The 21,167-nt window shown below is 38.1% G+C and overlaps 2 protein-coding genes and 1 long non-coding RNA gene across 7 annotated transcripts in view; 1 reads left to right on the top strand and 2 right to left on the bottom strand.

Annotated features, from left to right (window-relative positions):
- The window catches only part of rwdd (RWD domain containing 4), a 269,519-nt gene that overhangs the window by 13,293 nt on the left and 235,059 nt on the right, over window positions 1–21,167 (bottom strand). The gene's annotated exons all lie outside the window — the stretch shown is intronic.
- pcxb (pyruvate carboxylase b) overlaps window positions 1–21,167 on the bottom strand; it is a 222,481-nt gene that overhangs the window by 158,265 nt on the left and 43,049 nt on the right. For all 4 annotated transcript variants that reach the window (XM_058394276.1, XM_058394274.1, XM_058394275.1 and 1 more), the window contains one exon: window positions 17,189–17,307. In XM_058394276.1, the coding sequence (XP_058250259.1) occupies window positions 17,189–17,307 (119 nt within the window). The remainder of the gene's footprint in view (window positions 1–17,188; window positions 17,308–21,167) is intronic.
- The window catches only part of LOC131355793 (uncharacterized), a 39,739-nt gene that overhangs the window by 648 nt on the left and 17,924 nt on the right, over window positions 1–21,167 (top strand). Inside the window, exon 2 of the long non-coding RNA XR_009204944.1 lies at window positions 1,416–1,452. This is a non-coding gene — a long non-coding RNA (uncharacterized LOC131355793). The remainder of the gene's footprint in view (window positions 1–1,415; window positions 1,453–21,167) is intronic.

The raw sequence follows: 21,167 nt of genomic DNA, 5'->3' as shown, positions 1-21,167 counted from the left end.
TGTCAACCACTTGGGTCCTATTATTATCAGTAGATGTAGAGCCCTTACAAAACATAAATTTCTCACTCAGCTCAGACCATGTCCTGTTGTTAGGCCACTTCTTAATAAACCATTTCTTTGACACCAGTGATCTCTCCAATTACCATCTACTCTCCAGCATGCCTTTCGCAGCTATGAGTTTAGGAAGTTGTAGCCCCAACAGCTTTCCTGTTTTTTTAAAGTAGTAATAGCAAGCATGCTGTTTCATAGTCTTGTGTCCAGAAGGATCATATTACAGAATCAGGACTGGTTAAAGTATTCAGTGACCTCCTGTTTTGCTCATATTATGAATTTATTTCGGTATTGGTTCTGATTTTGAGTGCACCATTTGTCATTATTGACTATAATATTTTAACTGACAAGCTTGAAAACATAATTGGTCTTGCCTGCTTCAGATCTTATTTGACAGATTGAAACCAGTTTGTTAGCGCAAATGGAGATTCGTCAGAGCCCAAAATATAATACAATGTCCTACAAGGTTCTGTTTAAGGCCTCTATTATTTTCCTTTTATATCCAGTCCCTTGGACGTGCAACTGGCAAACATAATGTTGGCTTTCACTTCTATGCTGATGACACACAATTATATTTGTCACTTCAGCCCAATTTAGCAACACAGCTATGCAAAACAGAAGACTGTATAGAAGACATGGAGACATGGAGGAATAAAAAATTCTTGGATGTTTGGATACACACATTAAGGATGCTGATTTGGTCCTGGAGCTACTCCAAAGAGTAAAAGCGAACGGACTCTAAATGTTAGTTTATCATCTGATTCCCACTCTTCAAATTATCATTAACTGATTTTAATGTTGCTGATTGGCTGTCATGCTGCATCTTTAAGGAAAATTAAGCTAGTTCTGAATTTAGCATTCTATGTCCTTCTCCGGAAAAGAAAGTGTGCCAGAGCACATTTCCCTAGTTTCATTCAAGCTATTATGGCAGCCTATTAAGTTTCACATTGACTACAAAGTTCTGCTAATGATACAAAAATGCTCTGGCATAACTTTCTGATCTCTTGAGACAATAAAACTCATCCTGTTCACTTCTGCTAGAAAACATCCACAGGTTTGGATGCAAATCCAGGGCAAAAAGGGCAAATCCAGTAACATATTTAGGCAGGCAAAAAGGTTAGGTGATTGGCAACAAACAGAGGTCAAACTAGAAGAGCAATGCATAAACAACAGACCTAGAATTGTCATTAGGACAAAGGTAGGGGTGAGATTTCACAAAGTCAGAGCTATTTATAGTCGTATTTGATTATCACTCTGTGTGTTGTGTTATTAATCTGGTAAGTGTGATAATGACATACAGTATGTTATAATCTGAGCAGCTTGTATCGGTGGGTTCATTCATTTTCGGTGCTTTTCCTACACAGAGTCAGATGGAAAACTGGACGGGATTCAGGGCACAAGGTAAGAAACACCCTGGATATTTATACACCCTTTCACACACAACAGACAATTTAGAGATGCCAGTCAACCTATAACACATGTCTGGGGAGGAAACCAGAGTACACGGAGGAAATCAAAGAACCACAGGGAGAACATGCAGACTCCGCAGAGTAAGAATCAAATCCCCAACCCAAGAGGTGCAAGATGAATGTACTAACCACCATGATTTCATTTTTGGCATCCACATTATCTTGTTTGTGGTTAACAAACTGTACCTAGCAATTTCTAGCACAGTGGAGTCATGCAGCCTATTCCAGAGTCACACACCCTGTACATTTAGCTCCCTTTGGGCTAACCATTTAGTCTTTGGTGACCTTTCTGTAGTACATCATCATCAGTTATATTATGATCTGAACAAAGTGCATTTGTTACACTATCATCAACCTAAAATGTGTTTAGATAAGAAAGTAAAAGTTAATAAACTGAGCAAACATTACCTAAGTACAAATAGAATCCAGAGAATCCAGAGGCAGACATTTAGTGTTTTTTTTTATGAATTATTATTATTATTTTTTGCATGATTGATAATGTTACAGCTTTTCCGTTTGCTGTGTTTGCTCTTAACAGGAAGCTTGGTGTGAGAGCAGTTATGCATTATGTGCTTGAAGATTTGAAATCAATAATTCAGTTCCTTTAAGTTAGAAGAGAGAGAGAGAGAGAGAGAGAGAGAGAGAGAGAGAGAGAGAGAGTGTCTGTTTTTGTGTTTATGTGAGACCTCAAGATATAAAATTTACCGGTCAACCCTAATAACTGAATTACTGAGCAAAGTATATGAATTAAAAGAGCTTTATTTAGTGCCGATATTTAGTGTAAATGCACTGCTGTGAGTGCAATTTTGCTTTTATACAAGAGTTTTATAAACAAATAATGAATATACAGAGCAAGTAACACTATAATGCCAAATGTTTGGTTTGCTTTTGTTCCCCTAACAGAAACAGATTCCAAAGAAGATCCTACAATTATTTTTCACTGGCTAGCTGCCTACTGAAGCTCATATTAATTTGCACATTCCTGTTAAATGTGCTTCAAGTAAAATTTGGCCCTTTTCCCTTTTCATCTACTTCTGAAAAGCTTCCATATTTTAAGCTAAAAGTCTTAGCTAAAAATCTTCCAGAAAATTATAATTTGCCATGTCCGCCCATTGATCTCGCTAAATCTACTGTAGTAACATTTTCTAATAACAACAAAAAAAATCATGAATACTGGCTTATGTCCAAATTTCATGACTTGTACGTTCACTGATTTACAAGCTTTGGAGACTCGCATTTTGACTTCTTCATCCTGAAGTTTTACGGAATATTCCCATGCTCTGATATACTGTATGATTCTTCATCATTAATCAGTGTTAGCTCAGAGACTTGGGATTTGGTTTAAATGTGAAGGTGAAGCTACTATGAAACACTAATATATGTTGTATAATTCATTCATCTTCAGTAACTGGTTGGTCAGAGTCATGGTGGATTTGTCTGCTATGCTCTGTTCCATCATTCCGCCTTGGTTTTCTACGTTCTAGCAGATCAGAAATCCATATTATTTAATAATTAAGAATTCACTTGGATAATAATAGCGATTCTATTTTCTGTTAGGACAAAATGTATTTATTCCGTTAACAATGGGAATTAGGATGATCAACTTTAACATGACGTTTTGATCATTTTTGCTTTCATGCTTTTGATAATATATCTAACTGCACCAGATAGTACCAGATAGTATTAAAGCAATATCAAACATCATGCAAAGGGGAAACCATACAGTTAGAGACAAACGGATTAGGCTATAGAAAAGCAGAATCAGTTTTTCTGATCATATGTGGCTCTGTGTTCTCCACCAGCATGTGATAAGGTTGGCACAGCACAATGAGAAGGCTGATAAAACATGTGCAATCATCAAAGCGGCTTAGATACTTTAGGAGGCAGAAAATGATACGAGTTCTCTTTCCTCAGCTTATCATCATTACTAAATACATTGACATACATAGAATCTCTTCCTCGTTCATTTTGGGCCATATTCAGAGTTGTGTAAATATTTACATGGAAACAGTTTTTTATTCAGAGCTGGGTTAAGTACCTTTCTGGATTTTGGCATCCAGAATATGTAAATCAGCTGCGGCTATTTCAGGATTCTGAAGGTGCTAACTTTTTCTTTAGTAGAATTGTCTGTTTTCCCCATAGCGTCTAGCCTTTTAACACAACATCATGTGCTCTCCTGTAAAGAAAATGTGCTTATTGTTTTTAAGTCTGATGTTGCCATTGAGGTCTGAATACTGAATTATGCATGTTTGGGACTACATCCTCACAGCACGCACTTATCTCAACCCTGAATAAGGACCTTTAAGAGACAGCAGCATATAACAATTGTACTTTTTGATTGAGTTGGAAATGTATAAAAAACATAGATGAACGATGTTCTGCTAGAAAGCAATGGATGACAAAGGCAATGGTGACACTATTATTACAGAATAACTACTACTATTGCTACTACTAATACTACTACTAATAATAATACTAACCTTCAATCTAATTTAATTTGATCTGTATAGCACTTTTAACAGTAGACACTGTCACAAAGCAGCTTTGCGGAAATATATAAATTCAGCACATATACATTTTAGATTTATCCCTATTGAGAAAACCAGAGGTGATGGTGACAAGTCCCTGAGAAATTGAATCTGATACCTAACCGTATAACTTACAACAATTCCCTACTACATCAGCATTTTGAATGTTTCACTCCCCACTGAGAGACCCAACTAATTTCGCTAATTTGCTCTCGAAAATCATCGGCTTGTGTATGTGATCCCTGACCTACATGTTTCATCAAGTTGATAATACCAGAAACAATTGAACCTCATCTAAAATACAATCAATTCTTTCTACATCATTTAAACTAACAGTTATCAAACCCCTAATTAAAAATTTGACTCATCATAGCACAGAGGCAGCACTGGTTAAAGTGGTAAATGACCAAACAATCATCAGGGTTGTATCTCCCTGCTGTTGTTGCTTGACCTTGGTGCAGCTTTTGACATCACTGATCTTACTCTACTTAATAGGCCAGGAAATTTCTCTTTCTGTTACAAAGCCCTACAATCATGGAACAGCCTTCTAGACTAGTCATGTTCAGGACCCAGACACAGTCTCAGTGTCTATGATCTAGTCCTTCTTATGTAAAGGACTAGATCTGGAGGGTTATAGAGTGTGCATGGGCATGAAGTGTTTGGTTAAACAGGGATGTTTGGATGTTGTCTTCCCCCAATTATGTTTTAAATGATCATTGTATTTTAATTTTATGTTGGTGTATTCCATTTTATTAGACTTAATTCAATTTAGGGAATCCTTTTGAATAAAAAGTAGCTCTAACTATTTTAACAACCACCTAGCAGGGTAGCATTTAGAAACATTATATCATTTAATTTTATATGACTTTAAAATAGAAAAAATACTCTGTAGGTTTAAAAATCTTAAATGCTATTAAATTTGGTGAGGAGTCTATTTGTTTGTAACTCTGTGATTAGGACTTAGGACATGAATCATGACTTGTTTGTCTCTACTTCAGACTTGCTGTGAGACATCATTATTATTGTTGTTGTTGTTGCTGTTCAATATTAATAAAATACATGACTTGTTTCAGTCTGTGATGGTTTCTTTACCACTCTATTACTGACATCTTAAAAAAAAAAGGTCATTTTTATGTTCAATCATCTGCTACACCAATTTTCTTCTATTAAATAAGACCGCTCTGTCTGCAACCTACTTTATAATTCTCAAACATCATGGAGGTCAGTACAAGGTTATTACAATTTCATTTAAGAACTAGTCTTCTTCTGGGTGCCTCTTGATACCTGAACATCTATAACACAGAAACTCTGTGAACTCCAGTTGTAATAACTGTGTCTGTCTGTGCTTGTATAGTCTAGACTCCATGTGTCTGTCTGCTGTTCCGAGCAATTCAGCAAAACATTACAGGACAACCATATAGCTAAATGAAGATCTCTACACTGATCTTGCACTGTAGAATATTCAAGTGTCCTTGAAAGAAGGATGGAAATGTGCCATGAACAGTATCTGATTAAAAAAATCTTTAATCTTTATTCTCACCACTTTAAAATTTCATTCTCACATTTACAAAGTGAAAAAATGTTCCATGCTCTTATCAACAGCCCTGATTATTGTCTTTGACAGGTTTCTCATACTAAATGAACACACACACACACACACACACTCTCTCTCTCTTTCCTTATGACTCAGAGAACACACTGAAGGATGAGATAATATGATAAGAATGAAATATGAGCAGATAAAAGAGGAAAATCTGAAGTAATAAATACAACATCAAAGCAATAAATGGGGCAGGGCGATAGAGAAACAGAGACCGAGAGAAACAGGCGACAAAGGGGGGGGGAATGCTATTACAGTTAAGAATATATGCATGTGGGTGACGTTTAATTCAGATACAACTTTATGAGGGCTTCCTCTTCAATATCCAATTGACTTTTATGGAAAGAAATTGTTATGAAAGCTGCCAAAAAGGTTCAGATGCAGATTTGACTGACTGGTGAGTTGATTTGACGAACATTAGCCAAGAAGGACAATTCAAAACAAATTAAGAAAAGAAGAAGAAAATATATTATTCAGTCCTTTACCTTGACTAGTTTTTACATCAAGATAGCTTTCGCTGACACACCAAACCAACTGCCATCAAGTCATGACTTTAGTATTATGAGATGATATCTACTGTATGTGCCATTCATTATTCACCCAGATCACCCAGGTGTCAAAACATGTCCTTGACCTGTAGTTTTGTGGACGTTGGCCCTGATCATCACCTGTCAGAGCCGGTTATATGTGCTGAAATAGCATTTGAGAGCAGAGATGAGAGAGAGATGGTTCTCGGCTTGGCCGTTCAGCCGAGTGAATCAGTGCAGGAAAGGGGAACTAGAAATGAGCAAAGCAATCATATGACACTCTCAAGAATTCACATACATTTCCAGCTTCTCATCTGCTAGCTATTTTCGAAGAGTTGAAGACGTCTAAGCAGACTATTTAAACATGCAGATTGAAAGGGGTGTAAAAAGGTTGTTAAGTTTTACTTGGACAGGAAGAAAAGGTGTAGGTCCATGTAATAACTTGAGCATTATGGCAGATTTAATAACACCATAAGGAAGTAATGGCATAGGTTTTGGTTTTAGCACCGGGCATGGCTGAGGAATTTGAAATTGATACAGAGATTTCCTCTGCTTGAATATAAACTTGGCTGGTGGATAACTTGGTTCTGTTATCCTCAAAAAATTAAAATAAATAAATAAATAAATAAAATGCTGTGTACATTTTCCATGCATTTACTCATAGTTTCCCCCCAATTATTCTACATTCATTTACTTTCAAGTATATTATTCAGTTACTAATATTCATTATTCAGTAACCACAGTAAACCTAATAGGAACTGGACGTAATTCCTGGGCATTCACTGAAACACTGTATTTTATTCAGTGAAAGAAAAGTCACTGAATAAATCTCGGAAATATATTAATAAACATGTTAAATAGCATCGCCTTATGTTCAAGGTTTCCATACAGCAAAACCAATCTGCCATCACAAACTCTTCATTCAACATTAAAAAAATGGCCTCCATGAAATGAGCACCTTGATCCCTGAGAGAAAGAAAGTATTTCAATGACACAAGTGCCATAAAAATGGCAGGTTTTGAATAGGCTACTCAAAAGATTTTTTTTTTCAATGGGCTCTCTATACTCCTTCCATACCTGAGATTTCATTTCTGCAACTGCTTTTGTTGCAGTTCTTCTGACTCTCTTATACATCTCAATTAAATCAGGAGAGCCCTCTGTAAGCATTACTTCAAAGGCTTCCTTCCTTAACTGGCTTCCCATACCACCCATGTCGACCAGAGCTTCCTAGAGCTACCGCTGTGACTGGCACTGACAGTGTTTTGGCCACAGCTTCTTGGCCTCTATCTTTATAATTGAGGACTTAAGCCTGGTCCTTTCAGACTTAGTGTAGTCAACCTCATGTGGTACAAAGGAGTAGTTTTGTAGAGTTAACAGAAGCTTCTGTCAGACATTTCTTAGCAACCAGAAAGGCTAGATAAATTGGATGATGCCTTGTGTGTTGAGTCACTCAGCCCCAAATGGTGATCAGCTGACAGTTTTACTTTTACACTAGTGTCCAAACCATACAACCTTATGATACGATCACAAAATCAATCACTGACCACTGATGTAAGTGAATGGTTTTTTTTTTTTAACCAATCAGCTAGTTACAATCAATCAACTAGTTATAATGGAATTTCATATGGAAAGGAAAGTGTGGATAGAGGGCATGGGAAAGAAACCTAAGCCAATGTTGGAAACAACAGCTTTAATAAATGTGATAAATATGAAAAAATAATGTTTTCCCTGCAGGGCATTTAATCCCCCTGAATATAGAAAAATATATATTACTAGAATATATCATACTAAATGCTCACTGAGACAACACACACACTCCTCAAACTCTAACATGTACTACATAAATAACATATTGTGGTAAAGCAGCCCCATATTCAATTAGATATTAATGAACCAAGAAACTCTCCAGCACTGTCCTCATGGCAACACAGCCTAGAGACAGCCTTACATCTATATGTCTGACAGCTTTAAAAAACAGCTTTCTTCCTTTTTGGGGATCAAATAATGGATTAGGCTGATTCCCCTCATCGCCTTTTGTTCCCCTTCATAAATATGAATAATAAAAGCTCCTGAGAGAAAAGGAAAGAAAGAGACAGAAGCAAGTAGGAAACACAAGAAAGAGGAAAGATCTTAGGAAAAGAAAATAATATGTTAGAATCAAAACATTTTTTCTTCAGATAAAGGTCAAACAGCGAGCGTCATACACCAACCGTAGTAAAGCACAGCTGATCTGCAGGTTTGTGAATATTCAGTGTGAAATTTTACCTCCTACTAGTACAAGTTCACCCTTTACTGAGTGCACTCAGTAGGGAATGTGCAAGGGAATGGCAAAAGGGTCAAACCAAAGTGACCCATCATAACCTGAATAAAAATCCAAGCTTTAGAAAAGATTTCTCTTGCAGCATGATTTGTTCGTTTCTGATACAAGTTTCATCATCCAACTTCAAGAGGCTGTTACACTCAAATTAGATCTTAAACTAAAAGTGCAGATGTGTGTAGATCTGAGTAGATCTCTGTGTGTGAGTGAGAGCGAGAGAGAGAGAGAGAGAGAGAGAGAAGATCCAGAGAGTAAAGTGTTTGAGCTGATGGTCCAGACAGAATCCTCTGTCACAAGAAGAGTTTATCTGTTACAAAACTTTCTATTTCTGGAGCGAGGGAGTGATTTCTCCCTTGTTGGCTACCTCCTGTCTACAGAAAGGATTTCAGTTCAAATCAGGACAATGATGAGGCCTTGAGAGGATTAGGTGTTTGTATCTGTGTGTGTGTGTGTGTGTGTTTGTGTGTATTCAATCAAATGCCATCAGAAGAGCACAGTACAAACAGAAACAAGAGAACAGAGGAACTTCTGATGTGAAGGCACAATACCCTCAAGTGGATTTCTCACTCTCATGCACCAAAGACCCCCTTCCGCTTAACTAAACCCCTTTCACACGTGTACTTTTCCACAGAAGTTCATTGGTAATTGATTAGTTAATTAGTGGAAATGCACAGCACAGCTGAAATCCCAGGGAAATGGACACATTCCTAGTATATTGATTTATTCCTTCAGCTTCAGTAACAGCAGTATCCTGGTCAGGGTTGTGGTGGATCTGGAGCATATCCCAGGAACACTGGGAACAAGGTGGGAATATGTTTTGGATGGGATGCTAGTCTGTCATGGGACAACATGCCCAAATTCACACCAACGCATGGCCATTTACATGTAGGGGCAATTTACTGATGCTTGTCCACTAACCCTGTGGATTTACTATAGATTCGTTCCACCTCAAAAAACACAGCAAATTAAAGAACCACAACATGAAACAATGAAAAATTCAGGATCGAACTGATGACCCTCGAGCTATGAGGTAGCATGATGGCACAGCAGGTAGCTGCCTAGTATAATTCTTTGACATTAGGGTGAGATCTCATTTGCAAGTGGAGGCTGAATACTTAGTAGTCTGTGATGCACAGGTACATTTTGAAGAGGCTGATTTTAAAGTATTAGCACAGTGTATGACAAGAGACACATGTGACTGTCCATGCATGATTTCACTAATGTGATTTAAATACATGAAAGCAGAAATATAAACCAGATGTTGCAAAAAGAAAACACACTAAATGCCTTAAAAATCCCTGTATGAAGGCTAGGTGTGTTGAGAGTTTCCTTCATTTAGAATGAGTCAACTATAGAACAGGTATCTAAACAGTGCTTAACACTCAGACCTATTTGTATACTCATCCAGTCATAAGCTACGTTTCCTTCCAAGAATTTTCTTGCAAAAAAAAGGTAGCTATTCGTCAGGGGAAGAATAAGGATGTGTGTGACATCCAGGGCACCGTAAACTTTATGGTATGTAAATTACAGTATGCAGTACCATTGGTCTCTGCTCCATTTGGCAGACTGATACAATGCTGCAATAATTGATTAATTAAGCTGTGCACAAAGCATATACTCATCAGTGGATGGTCATGTTACTAAACCTGAAAGTTTCCTCCATTATTCTACACTCAGTGCAGGTTGCCAGCTTGAACAGGGCGAAAGCAATCCACTTTGGGGTCAGAATCAGTGGTCAGTGGCATCATGTAATGGGCGCAACATCAGGACCAATCAATTGGCACAGCTTCCTAAATGTGTCTCTACACCACTTCTTCCCAGAATGCCCAACTGAATGGTCTTTCCCAGACCCATGGGCTTTGTCACGTATGGGCAGCTCCATCAGATGAGCAACTGCTCCATTGTGACATCATCTCATAATATTTTGTTTATCGCAACTGCAACCTTTTGTGAAATTAAAATGACATGGGATCTTTTCAGTCAATTACTTTCTCCATTTTACAAATATTTGAGGAAATGTGGGACACAAAATGTACACTATTAGAGATATAGAAATATTAATTAGTACACATATATATTGATATATATACACATGGCAATTAGTTTTTTGGGTTTTTTTTTTTAAGAATGACAAATTTTCATTATAGCTATAGATCCAGCAAGTCAACCATATGATTTTACAAAACTCTAAAAGACCTAAGATGGAGTCTGAACCCTGTCCAGTCTGAATGCAGGGATCAATGAACTGAGAACAGTTTGATTGGTCCTACAGGAAAGATGTCAGACTGGGTCTTTAAACTAAATAAAAGGTCTTTATATTGGTACACAGATCAGTGAAGGTTTAAGATACTACATACGAAAAAAGAATCATGTTGCATATAATAAAAGAAAAATCAAGCAGCATCAGCACATCGACAAAGCCAAGGCACAAGCTGGGATCCATTAGGACCGATTACATTTAATGAAATCCTGTCTCTTATGCCCAGTGGCTATAAAGCTAACAGCTATTGTGCTGCCAGCTCCTGGCTCTGTCTGGCAATTTTTTTTTTTTTTTTGTTAACATGAGATATGCCCCAGGTAGAATCTGTCCTTGCATAATTTTGTCTCAAACCAGTCATGCAGCAAAAAAGGTTAAGGTGTAGCTTGGGGAACCTGCATCTACATTTGAATAAAAGGGTGACATCTTTGTGGAAATATCCAGGCGCATTCCCTCTGTAGCAGCACCGATGAGACTCCACCAGCTGCAATGCGAGTGCACACTTCCGAGAGCCTGTAAATGATTCCTGAGCAATTCGAATGATAATAGTGAATGCTTGTCAAAATACAATCCAGCACCAGTAAAGTGTTTCCCCCAAAGTGAAAACAAATTTACTGACAGGAAATGATGTTCTAATGGGTTGGAGAAATGTCTTTAATAGTGTTGAATGTGAGCAAATGTCTTGAATTTTCTGAAAGTCATCGCTAGAGACACATGACTGATAAAGCACTACACTAGACACACACCCATGACTAAGGAGAAGAAGAAAAAAGGAGATGAAATGTTGGTAGGAGGTCAGACACTCAATAAAACAAACTGTCAAGGCATCAGACAGATCAAGGCAAGGACAGAGAGACAGCAGGATGACATGGCGTGGACTGCAATATAGCCAGAAAACAACATAAAGCAAAGCGCAATGGAAAAGCAATGGGAAGCCAGGGACAGAGAAAGGACCAGAGTAATGATGGGAAAAGAGCTAAACAAAGGGAGAGGGAGTGCCGGAGGGATAATGGAGATGAGGAAGAGCTTGTGAACAGAACAATGTTGTGATCAATATGCGTATTAGTGTCACTGTGTGTGGTAAATTGACCCTTTCTGAGCTGAACACATGCATCTGAACAAACAAATGAACTAAATAATTAACTAATGGACATATTAACACTAAAGCAATGCACAAACAAAATTAACCATGGCACCAAATGATCCGACCCACATGCACATCTCATGTCAGATCAGTATCTTTAAAGAGCTCAAGGCATGACGGCGCCACAGGAGAGCCGTAGTGTTTGGATAAGTGAACACTTAATCTGCTTTAGTGTGTATTGCGTCTCCTATTGACACCCCATCAGAGCCCATTCATGCTCTAATGACAGCAACAATGTGTCTATTACTGATCTAATTTCCATTTCAATCAATGCAAATTAGAGCCATTTAAAGGTCTGTGAAACCAAAACACACACTTGGAGATAGCTATGGATAAAACACACACACATGCACACACAAATAGAACTCCTTTCAACAAATCTGATGTACAGGTATGAAGAATTTATGCAAATAAAATTTAAGCCCAGATAATATTTGAAATCATTCCCCATGCATTGTGTGTGTATGCATGTGTGAGTGTTCAAGTGCTCTGCTTCGTCGTGTAGCTCCTGCTTTTATTAGATGTGCTCTTACTACTGCAGGAAAAAAGGAGAGATGAATATTCAGATACGAAGGTGCTTCCATAACCACCAGCAATTACATACTATCAAAGGGAACTCACTGACTACACACTTCCACACACTCGATCTGCATCCACTGTAAAGTGTGTGCTTGTGTGAGCAAAAAAGACTTGAGTTGAGCATTCAGTAAAGAAGAAAAAGAACTAATGCAGACAAGCAAAAACATTAGTTGCTGAATATATGAAAGCTTAGAGAAATATATATATATATATATATATATATATATATATAATTATTAAAGGAAGAGATAGTCTATAAAATAAACAGAGAGAGAGAGAGAGAGAGAGAGAGAGAAGGAATGTATACATGATACAATACTTCATTTTCAAGTCATTTGAGGATTTCCATTTAAGCCTCATTACCATAGGTGAGAAGAATAGGCAGTGACAGCCAGAGGCAGGGTTACATACTATTATATCATCGCTTTATCTCTGCAGAGATTCCACTGAAACCTTGCAGTCAAGATCTGTAACACATCACATAATATAAGATGGGGTTTACTCACAATATTATACCAGGTGTCAGAGACAGAACCGCTGGCTAGAGTTTACAGAAAAAAAAAAAAAAACAAGCTCATTTAATTTCCTTAATTCAAATGAATACATTGGCTCCATGTGACTGAGCTGAATAACCTTAACACAATTAGTGTTAAAGTCAAACCCCAAGCACACACCTTGTGAGAATCTATGAGAATCAAACCCACAGTGTTTTGTAGCAGCCAAATGGCCACGGCATTATTCAACCATACATCCTTGAATTGACTAAATTTAATACTATAGTTTTAGTTTCCATTAGTGGCATCGTCCTCATGAGATATCACAATGTAATTGGTTTATGTTAATTCTATGTGAATTGTTCACTCTCTGGTTCGCTCGACTTAATTCATTCTTAGAATAAGTTTGTTATAAGCAATGAAATTACATTTTGTTTAGAAATGTAATATTTTATGTAAATATTTTTTGACCACTTTTTTCAGTGGGTTCAGATTAAAGTATTGTGGGGTAGACTTTGGACAGACTGCGAGATTCAGTCTCACTCTCAGCCTGTTGATTCATCTCAAATGATAGGGAAATCCCTAACAAAAGCATGAACTGTACCCATTCGTGACTGGCTATTATATACACTGCTTCATATCAATACTAAACCACCATTTAAGCCGGATTAGCTTTCAGGACATAGGTCCTTAAAGTATTTGTTACCGTGGACGTCAGGAGATAGGTCCTTATAGTATTTGTTACCGTGGATGTCAGTTCTGAGGGTGTGTCTTTGTTATCTATGTGTTGACGTCCGTCAGAGGAGCCCTGCGTGTCATAGGTAACGTGATGCCCCACTTTAGTGTTCAAAAATATAACGTGGCACTGACAAAAAAACAAAACGAGACAAGTGCTGGAACTTTACATTTCATTTCAGTTTGGGGAGAATGATGCTATAAAAAACACTGAACAAATTATACATAATCTTTCAGTTTGGGAGGAGATTTTTCAGGAAGTTTGTGATGAATTTCCAAGTGTTTGGCAACTGGACTAAATGTCAAGAAAAAATAGAATTCCTTAAAAGAAAATGCATTAAACATAACAGAAGAAGTGGCTTAGACTATGTGCAGTGCCCATAGTTCCAGGAACTACGTGCTGTATTGGGTACATCGATCTTTCCTCATCTCTAATGATGCATATACTTTTAATTATCCTATACCTGGCATGACATAACCTCCAAACTCTTAACATAGATAGTGTTAGTATCAGCAGAGTACTTAGCTTATCATACATGTTAGCAAGTAGAAATACAAGCAGAACAGGACTTTATTCACCTTTTTTTTTACTTCATCATATGGCATCTTTCACATTCCCCACACCATGGATTAGGTTTACAATGAAAGAAAAGGTTCTTGAGTGCATCCATACTTAATATGCATATACAGCAGGAAAATTAATTTCCCACAAGAGATGGAGTAATATTCACCAAGAGGTCAATTTGCATGGGATTAGTTTAACCTGGTGTTATTTTCACAGGCCGTTTCATAGAAGGTAAAAGACGCTGTAATCCTCACCAGCACGGGAATGCGCAGGCCGGAAAAAGTCCCAGTTTGCACGGGATTAAAATCACAGAAAAACTCTGGTAATTTTTACATTACCCTACCTCCCCATATAAAACTAATCCCCTACGAATAGGGCTTAAACTAAAGTTAGGCTTTATCACCAATTCCTTTCTGAGAGCATGATCCACTGCAGTGAAACAGGAATGAAGACTCAGGATGTGTCTATTTTAATCACTGTTTTTCAACTGAATCTAAAAAAGTTGAAATGAAATTGAATCTCTAAAAGCCCAATGGTTTCAGAAGCATATTCTATGCAATTAGCTTGCATCCAGGAGGACACTACCATTACACTTATCCAGTGAAGAGACACTTTTCATCTCATGTCCCCTGACAAACACATCAACTTACACCAGATATGTGATAACTACACATGTTGTTCATCCGAAACAATGCATTATGTATTCAGCCTCTGTTCTGCAAATATAATGGACGTTATGAAAGCTGATTTAGCATGATTTCGCACTTCATCTTCATGCTCTAATGGCATCAAACAATGTGTCTATTACTGATCTCATTTCCATTTCAATCACTGAAAATTAGAGCCAATTAAAGGCCCGTGAAACCAAAACAAACACTTGGAGATAGCTATGGATAAAACACACACACACACAAATAGAACTCCTTTCAACAAATCTGATGTACAGGTATGAAGAATTTATGCAAATAAAATTTAAGCCCAGATAATATTTGAAATCATTCCCCATGCATTGTGTGTGTATGCATGTGTGAGTGTTCAAGTGCTCTGCTTCGTCGTGTAGCTCCTGCTTTTATTAGATGTGCTCTTACTACTGCAGGAAAAAAGGAGAGATGCATATTCAGATATGAAGATGCTTCCATAACCACCAGCAATTACACACTATCAAAGGGAACTCACTGACTACACACTTCCACACACTCGAAAAATAACTAATGCAGACAAGCAAAAACATTAGTTGCTGAATATATAGAAGCGTATAGGAATATATAGAATTATTAAAAGAAGAGGTAGTTGGTGAAATAATCAGTGAGCAGGAGGATTAGAGGAGAGTTACATTTTCTCAATTGCAGGCAGTTAACTAATGACAGCATCACTTATCTCTCTATAGTCAGAGATAGAGAAAGAGAGAGAGAGAGAGAGAATGTATACACGATACAATACTTCATTTTCAAGTCATTTGAGGATTTCCATTTAAGCCTCATTACCATATAGGTGAGAAGAATAGGCAGTGACAGCCAGAGGCAGGGTTACATACTATTATATCATCGCTTTATCTCTGTAGAGGTTCCACTGAAAAGTCAAGATCAGTAACACATCACGTTATGGAAGATGGGGTTTACTCGCAATATTATGCCAGAAACACTGGCTAGAGGTTATACATCCTAGAGTGCATCCATACTTGTGAAAATAGCAGGAAAATGAATTTCCCACAAGAGATGGAGTAATATTCGCCCAGAGGTCAATTTACATGGGATTAGTTTAACCTGGTGTTATTTTCACAGGCCGCTTTATAGAAGGTAAAAGACGCTGTAATCCTCACCAGCACGGGAACGCTCAGACCGGAAAAAGTCCCAGTTTGCACAGGATTAAAATCACAGAGAAGCTCTGGTAATTATTACATTACCCTACCTCCCCATATAAAACTAATCCCATACGAATAGGGCTATAACACCAATTCCTTTCTGAGATCATGATCCACTGCATTCAACAGGAATGAAGACTCCATTTTAATCACTGTTTCTCAATTGAATCTAAAAAAAGTGCTTAGCATCAGCACGGTTTCAGAAGTATATTCAATGCTAGCATTAGCTTGCATCCAGTGGAGGACACTACCATTACACTTATCCAGTGACCTGACACTTTTCATATCATGTCCTCTGACAAACATATCAACTAACACCAGATATGTGATCACAAGAAACAATGCATGGTGTATTTTAGTCTCTGTTCTGCAAATGGAATAATTATGAAAGATGATTTAGCATGATTTAGCACTTTATCTGTTGTGTGCTGAGGTTAAGGTTAGGATTAAGCTTTGTCTGTGGAAGGTCATGACAAGGACAGTATGACAAACGTGTGTATGTGTGTGTGTGTGTGTGTGGGCACAAGATGTTGTATAAAATGGAGAGGAGAGTGCAATCAATCACTCCACTCATTGGTGTGATAATGTGAAAATGTGTGTGTGTGTATGTGTGTGTGGCTGTCATTTATCATTGCAGTGTAGTTTGTAGGTTATCACAGTATCACAGAAAGTGGACAATTCAGTATTCTCTCTTTGCACATTCTTCTTGATCTCCTGTATTTTCTTTCTTTTTTCTCTCTCGTGTATATACACATACATTAAGGGACAATAATGCAGCTACCAACACAGACACTGGCAGCAGCTACACTTCAGTCTTTCATTACATAAAAATCACTTCAGGCAAGGGCTTAGAAAGAGATTTACCAAGAAAAAAAAGCAATAGATACTGAGAGATAAATAATGTGTGTGTGTGTGTGTGTTTGTTTGTGAGACAGTGCCAATGGCTCCAACACTGACAATATGCAAAAACTGAAAAAATAAAAATCTATTATCACCACACAAGCTTCTCCTCTTCTCATTTGTATGTGAAAATAACTGGATTAATATGAATGGGAACTCACTCAGTGATCTCCTCAGTAACAGTGTGCTCCACCTGGAGACGGGAGTTGACCTCTATGAAGTAGTGTTTTCCGTGTTTGTCCACCAGGAACTCCACTGTGCCGGCATTTTCATAGCCAACCTGAACAACACATCAACAACATACAACTAAACAACAGACACTTGCCTGTACATATGGTGTGTATTAGATTCATATTCTGACACATTTTATTGCAAAAACAATGTGTATGTATGATACAACAGATACCTATGATACAATACTTCATTTAATCTTATATATCCATTCAGCTGCCTGTTTAGCAGCTACACCTTCGATATAGATAGCCTCTTTGTAGGTGTGTGATTACATCCATTATCAGTTGCTATGGACACTTTATCAGCTGCACTCCACTTCATCCTGTCAATCAGAGGAAAGAGACCTCCACCAGACTCCCTCAACCAGGAGAACACCTCGAGCTTTGCACTCTTCTGGACTTGTCACATAACACCCATTACTTCAACCAGACCTTTGCACAACTCAGTCCACATACTGCACACACTTTATTCAATCCTATATTCATAATCATTTCATTTATTTCAACACTGCATTCACATGCCATATATTGTCTAGCTATTTTACCAAGCACACTTCTCACTTTTTCTTGATAAGCTTGCACCAAATCAACATTAGTGGACTGATGGATTTTGTAGAGTATGTGAGGGATGTGGTAGCTTAGTGGTTAAGGTGATGGACTACTGATGGGAAGGGTATGAGAATCCCAGATCCATCAAGCTGCCACTCCTGGGCCCCTGAGCAAGGCCCTTAACCCTCAATTGCTCAGTTGTATAAAATAAGATAAAAATGTAAGTCGTACTGGATAAGGGTGTCTGCCAAGTGCCAGAAATGTAAATGTAGAGTATATACACTACTATTTATTAGGAACACAGAGATGTAACTCTCTAGACCTGGATACAAACTCATAAGTGTGTGTATGTTTTACGCATAAGGAGACTAACTAATGTAAACCTCAATTCCAAATCATATAATTTTCAAGGACTAAAAGAACCAACATGAAAATTTTATGTCTGTATTGTCCATATTATGGACCTCAGTCAAAGAATATTTCAAATGAAGAAAGCGAGCCAACACATACCCATAAATGAAGACAAATGAAACTAATTCAGTTCTAATACAGCCATAAACAAATGCATCAGCTGCTGAAAGATTTTCATCACACAATATCAACACAAAATTACTAAAAGGTTGATAAATGAGGCCACTGGATAAAAGAGTATGAAGGCAGCATGGCCAATTTTGCTCCCTTGGCTCACAGCCGTGGATGGCTGTAGCACTGTCGTGACTCTCACTCCTTCTGTTGTGCTATTTACATATGTTTTGTCTTACATTTGCATTTACATGTTTATTTGAGTCAGCCTGAAAAATAATGTCAATGTCAATTAAATCTAGCCTTATAATTTCAATTTTTACAAGCCACAGCTGCTCTACAAATTTTAAGCAAAAACTCGGCCTGAGACATCTCATTTAAATCAAATGGGAGATGTTGGGCTTTTCACTACTAATTCCTCCTCAATAATATTTTCTCTTATGGTAATGATCTCACCTGCACACACACACACACACACACAAACAACTGTAGATGGTTGTACCTGCACATTCACACACACACACACACACACACACACACACACACACACTACTGTAGGTGGTAATACCTGCACATTCACACACACACACACACACACTACTGTAGATGGTAATACCTGCATATTCACTAACACACACACACATTTCTGTAGATCTTGATGTTCTTAATGTATTCTATACTTTGCTAAGTTTACAGATTCTATATTTCAGTAGTCTGTCATTTTAGAATCCAGTCTCTACGCTGATTAACACAAGTCACACTGTCACACAGAAAGGCAAGCTTTTCACTGTGGATGGAGGTGCTTGCTTAATCAGTAGTCTCAGTTGTCCTGTGGCTAGAACACAGAGACAGTCAGTTCCAAGCTAATTAGAGGAGATAAGCTCATTAGGTTTTGTACAATCTGTCACTGTTTGTTAAAAAATCATACAGAAGGAAAGAAATTTGGAAGAACAAGCCCCGCATTGTTCTAACATTTCGCTCTATATGTTCCTATCCTTTATTTCATCTGCCCTGGGAATATGATCAATGCAGAGAGAGTAACACAGTATAGCCTTTCAGCTCTAAAGGACTCTGGGGGAAGAAATTGATGTCAGCATTTCTTCAACTGGCTTTTTGAATCCTTTGGGAAATTCTATTCATGTATGGCATGCTATGTGACCTTTCTTGTGAAGAACGAAAAAGAGATCTAGGATTGGGCGTCCTTAAGCACTTTCTATACGTAACTCTTCTACAAAAATGTGCAGAGAGTCGGTGTCTAGCAGCAGTGAAGATCCATATGCAAGAGGGAAAATCTTTGGAGCAGCAAGGAGCCGGTGGAAAAGATAGAAAAGAAGATTCAGAAATCAGCAGGACTCCCGAGTTTGGACAGAAGCCCAAATACAGCTTCACACATAGATAAGGGAGACACCAGGGATGAGTGTGAAAAGAGAAAAGAGAAAATGAAATGGCGTGCTGAGAGAGAATGGGAAAAAAGCATGGTAATAGGTGGAGGAAAGACTGCAGACATCTGCAGAAAGTGTTGATTTAGAGCCGTTTAAAGCTATATGAGAATGTGGACTAATTATGAATATCAAGGCAATTCAGGCAGGTCACACACTCAAAGGAAATTCAGCCAAGAGACGACTACTGGGTCTACAAACTGCAGCCGCTAGCTCTTCCTCTCCTACAAAAGACTCTTAATCTATCTTTCTCTCTCTCTCTCTCTCGGTCAGCTTAGAAGCACTGAGAGGATTGGGTTTAATCCAGTGCCAAAATTGACTGTAATCTGATCCAATTTCTCTTTAGAATTCAGCGCTGCTTACTAATTCCACATCACAGTGAGCCTGCCAACAGCAGCCACACACACACACACACACACACACACAAACAAACACACACACACACCCACACACACACACACACTATCTCTCTCTCTTCATCTCTGTCACAAACACATATACATTTATAAAGATCTTACTCATCATGGCATCCTTTCTTTACTCATCAGTGTGGAGCATGCCACCCCCCCCCCACACACACTTGTAAAGGATTCAATTCATCATGGCTTCCTTTCTTTAATCATCATTGTGGAACATGGCCACACACACACACACACACACAAACAAGAAACTCATTACCCTGTTCATATAAGTATATATCTCTTGGCATCCTAAATCACACACACACACACACACACACAGTTGACTCATGCAATTATGTTCCTTCATAAACAAATGCGCACAAGCAGATATGACAAAATGCACTCCCTGTATTAATCATGCACCTTTCTTTTCTTTTCCCGACTCCAACTCTGGTCCATTCAATTCAGTCATTCATTCAGTCCAGTGGGATTAAAAAAAACCCCACTATGCTTCCTAATATGGCCATGTTGACAGTGTAGTAGAAAATATTACCAAAAGATAAGAGATGGAGAGGTTGTAGGGAAGAGCAGGGGGGGTTATAAGAAGGAGGAGGGGATGTGAGGTGTGCAGAGGGACAGCAGGAGAGGAGCAGATGGCAAAAAAGTTAAAAGGAGGACAGTGGCTTAGACAGCAGCACCATCACACACAGCAAGACCGAGAGACAGACAGGTACCAGAGGATAGAGAGGGAAAGAGGACCATGGGGCTAAAGACAAGACAGATGGCATGAGATGAATGAGGAGAGATGGGGGGGGTTGTTGAGGGAATCACAAAGAGAAAGAATGACAGATACAGAGAGAACGTGGAAGTAATCAGTGTCTTTTTGATCAGACGCATTTGCAATGACATGCATGATTGTAATAGGCTCTCTGCTGGAAGGGACACATGGCTGCTATGGTGACAGCACACAACAACCAGAATCAAATTTTTTTTTAA

The sequence above is a fragment of the Hemibagrus wyckioides genome, linkage group LG07 (genome assembly GCF_019097595.1).
Source record: "Hemibagrus wyckioides isolate EC202008001 linkage group LG07, SWU_Hwy_1.0, whole genome shotgun sequence".
Taxonomy (NCBI): Eukaryota; Metazoa; Chordata; class Actinopteri; order Siluriformes; family Bagridae; genus Hemibagrus; species Hemibagrus wyckioides.
This window is presented reverse-complemented; position numbering and strand designations above follow the sequence as displayed.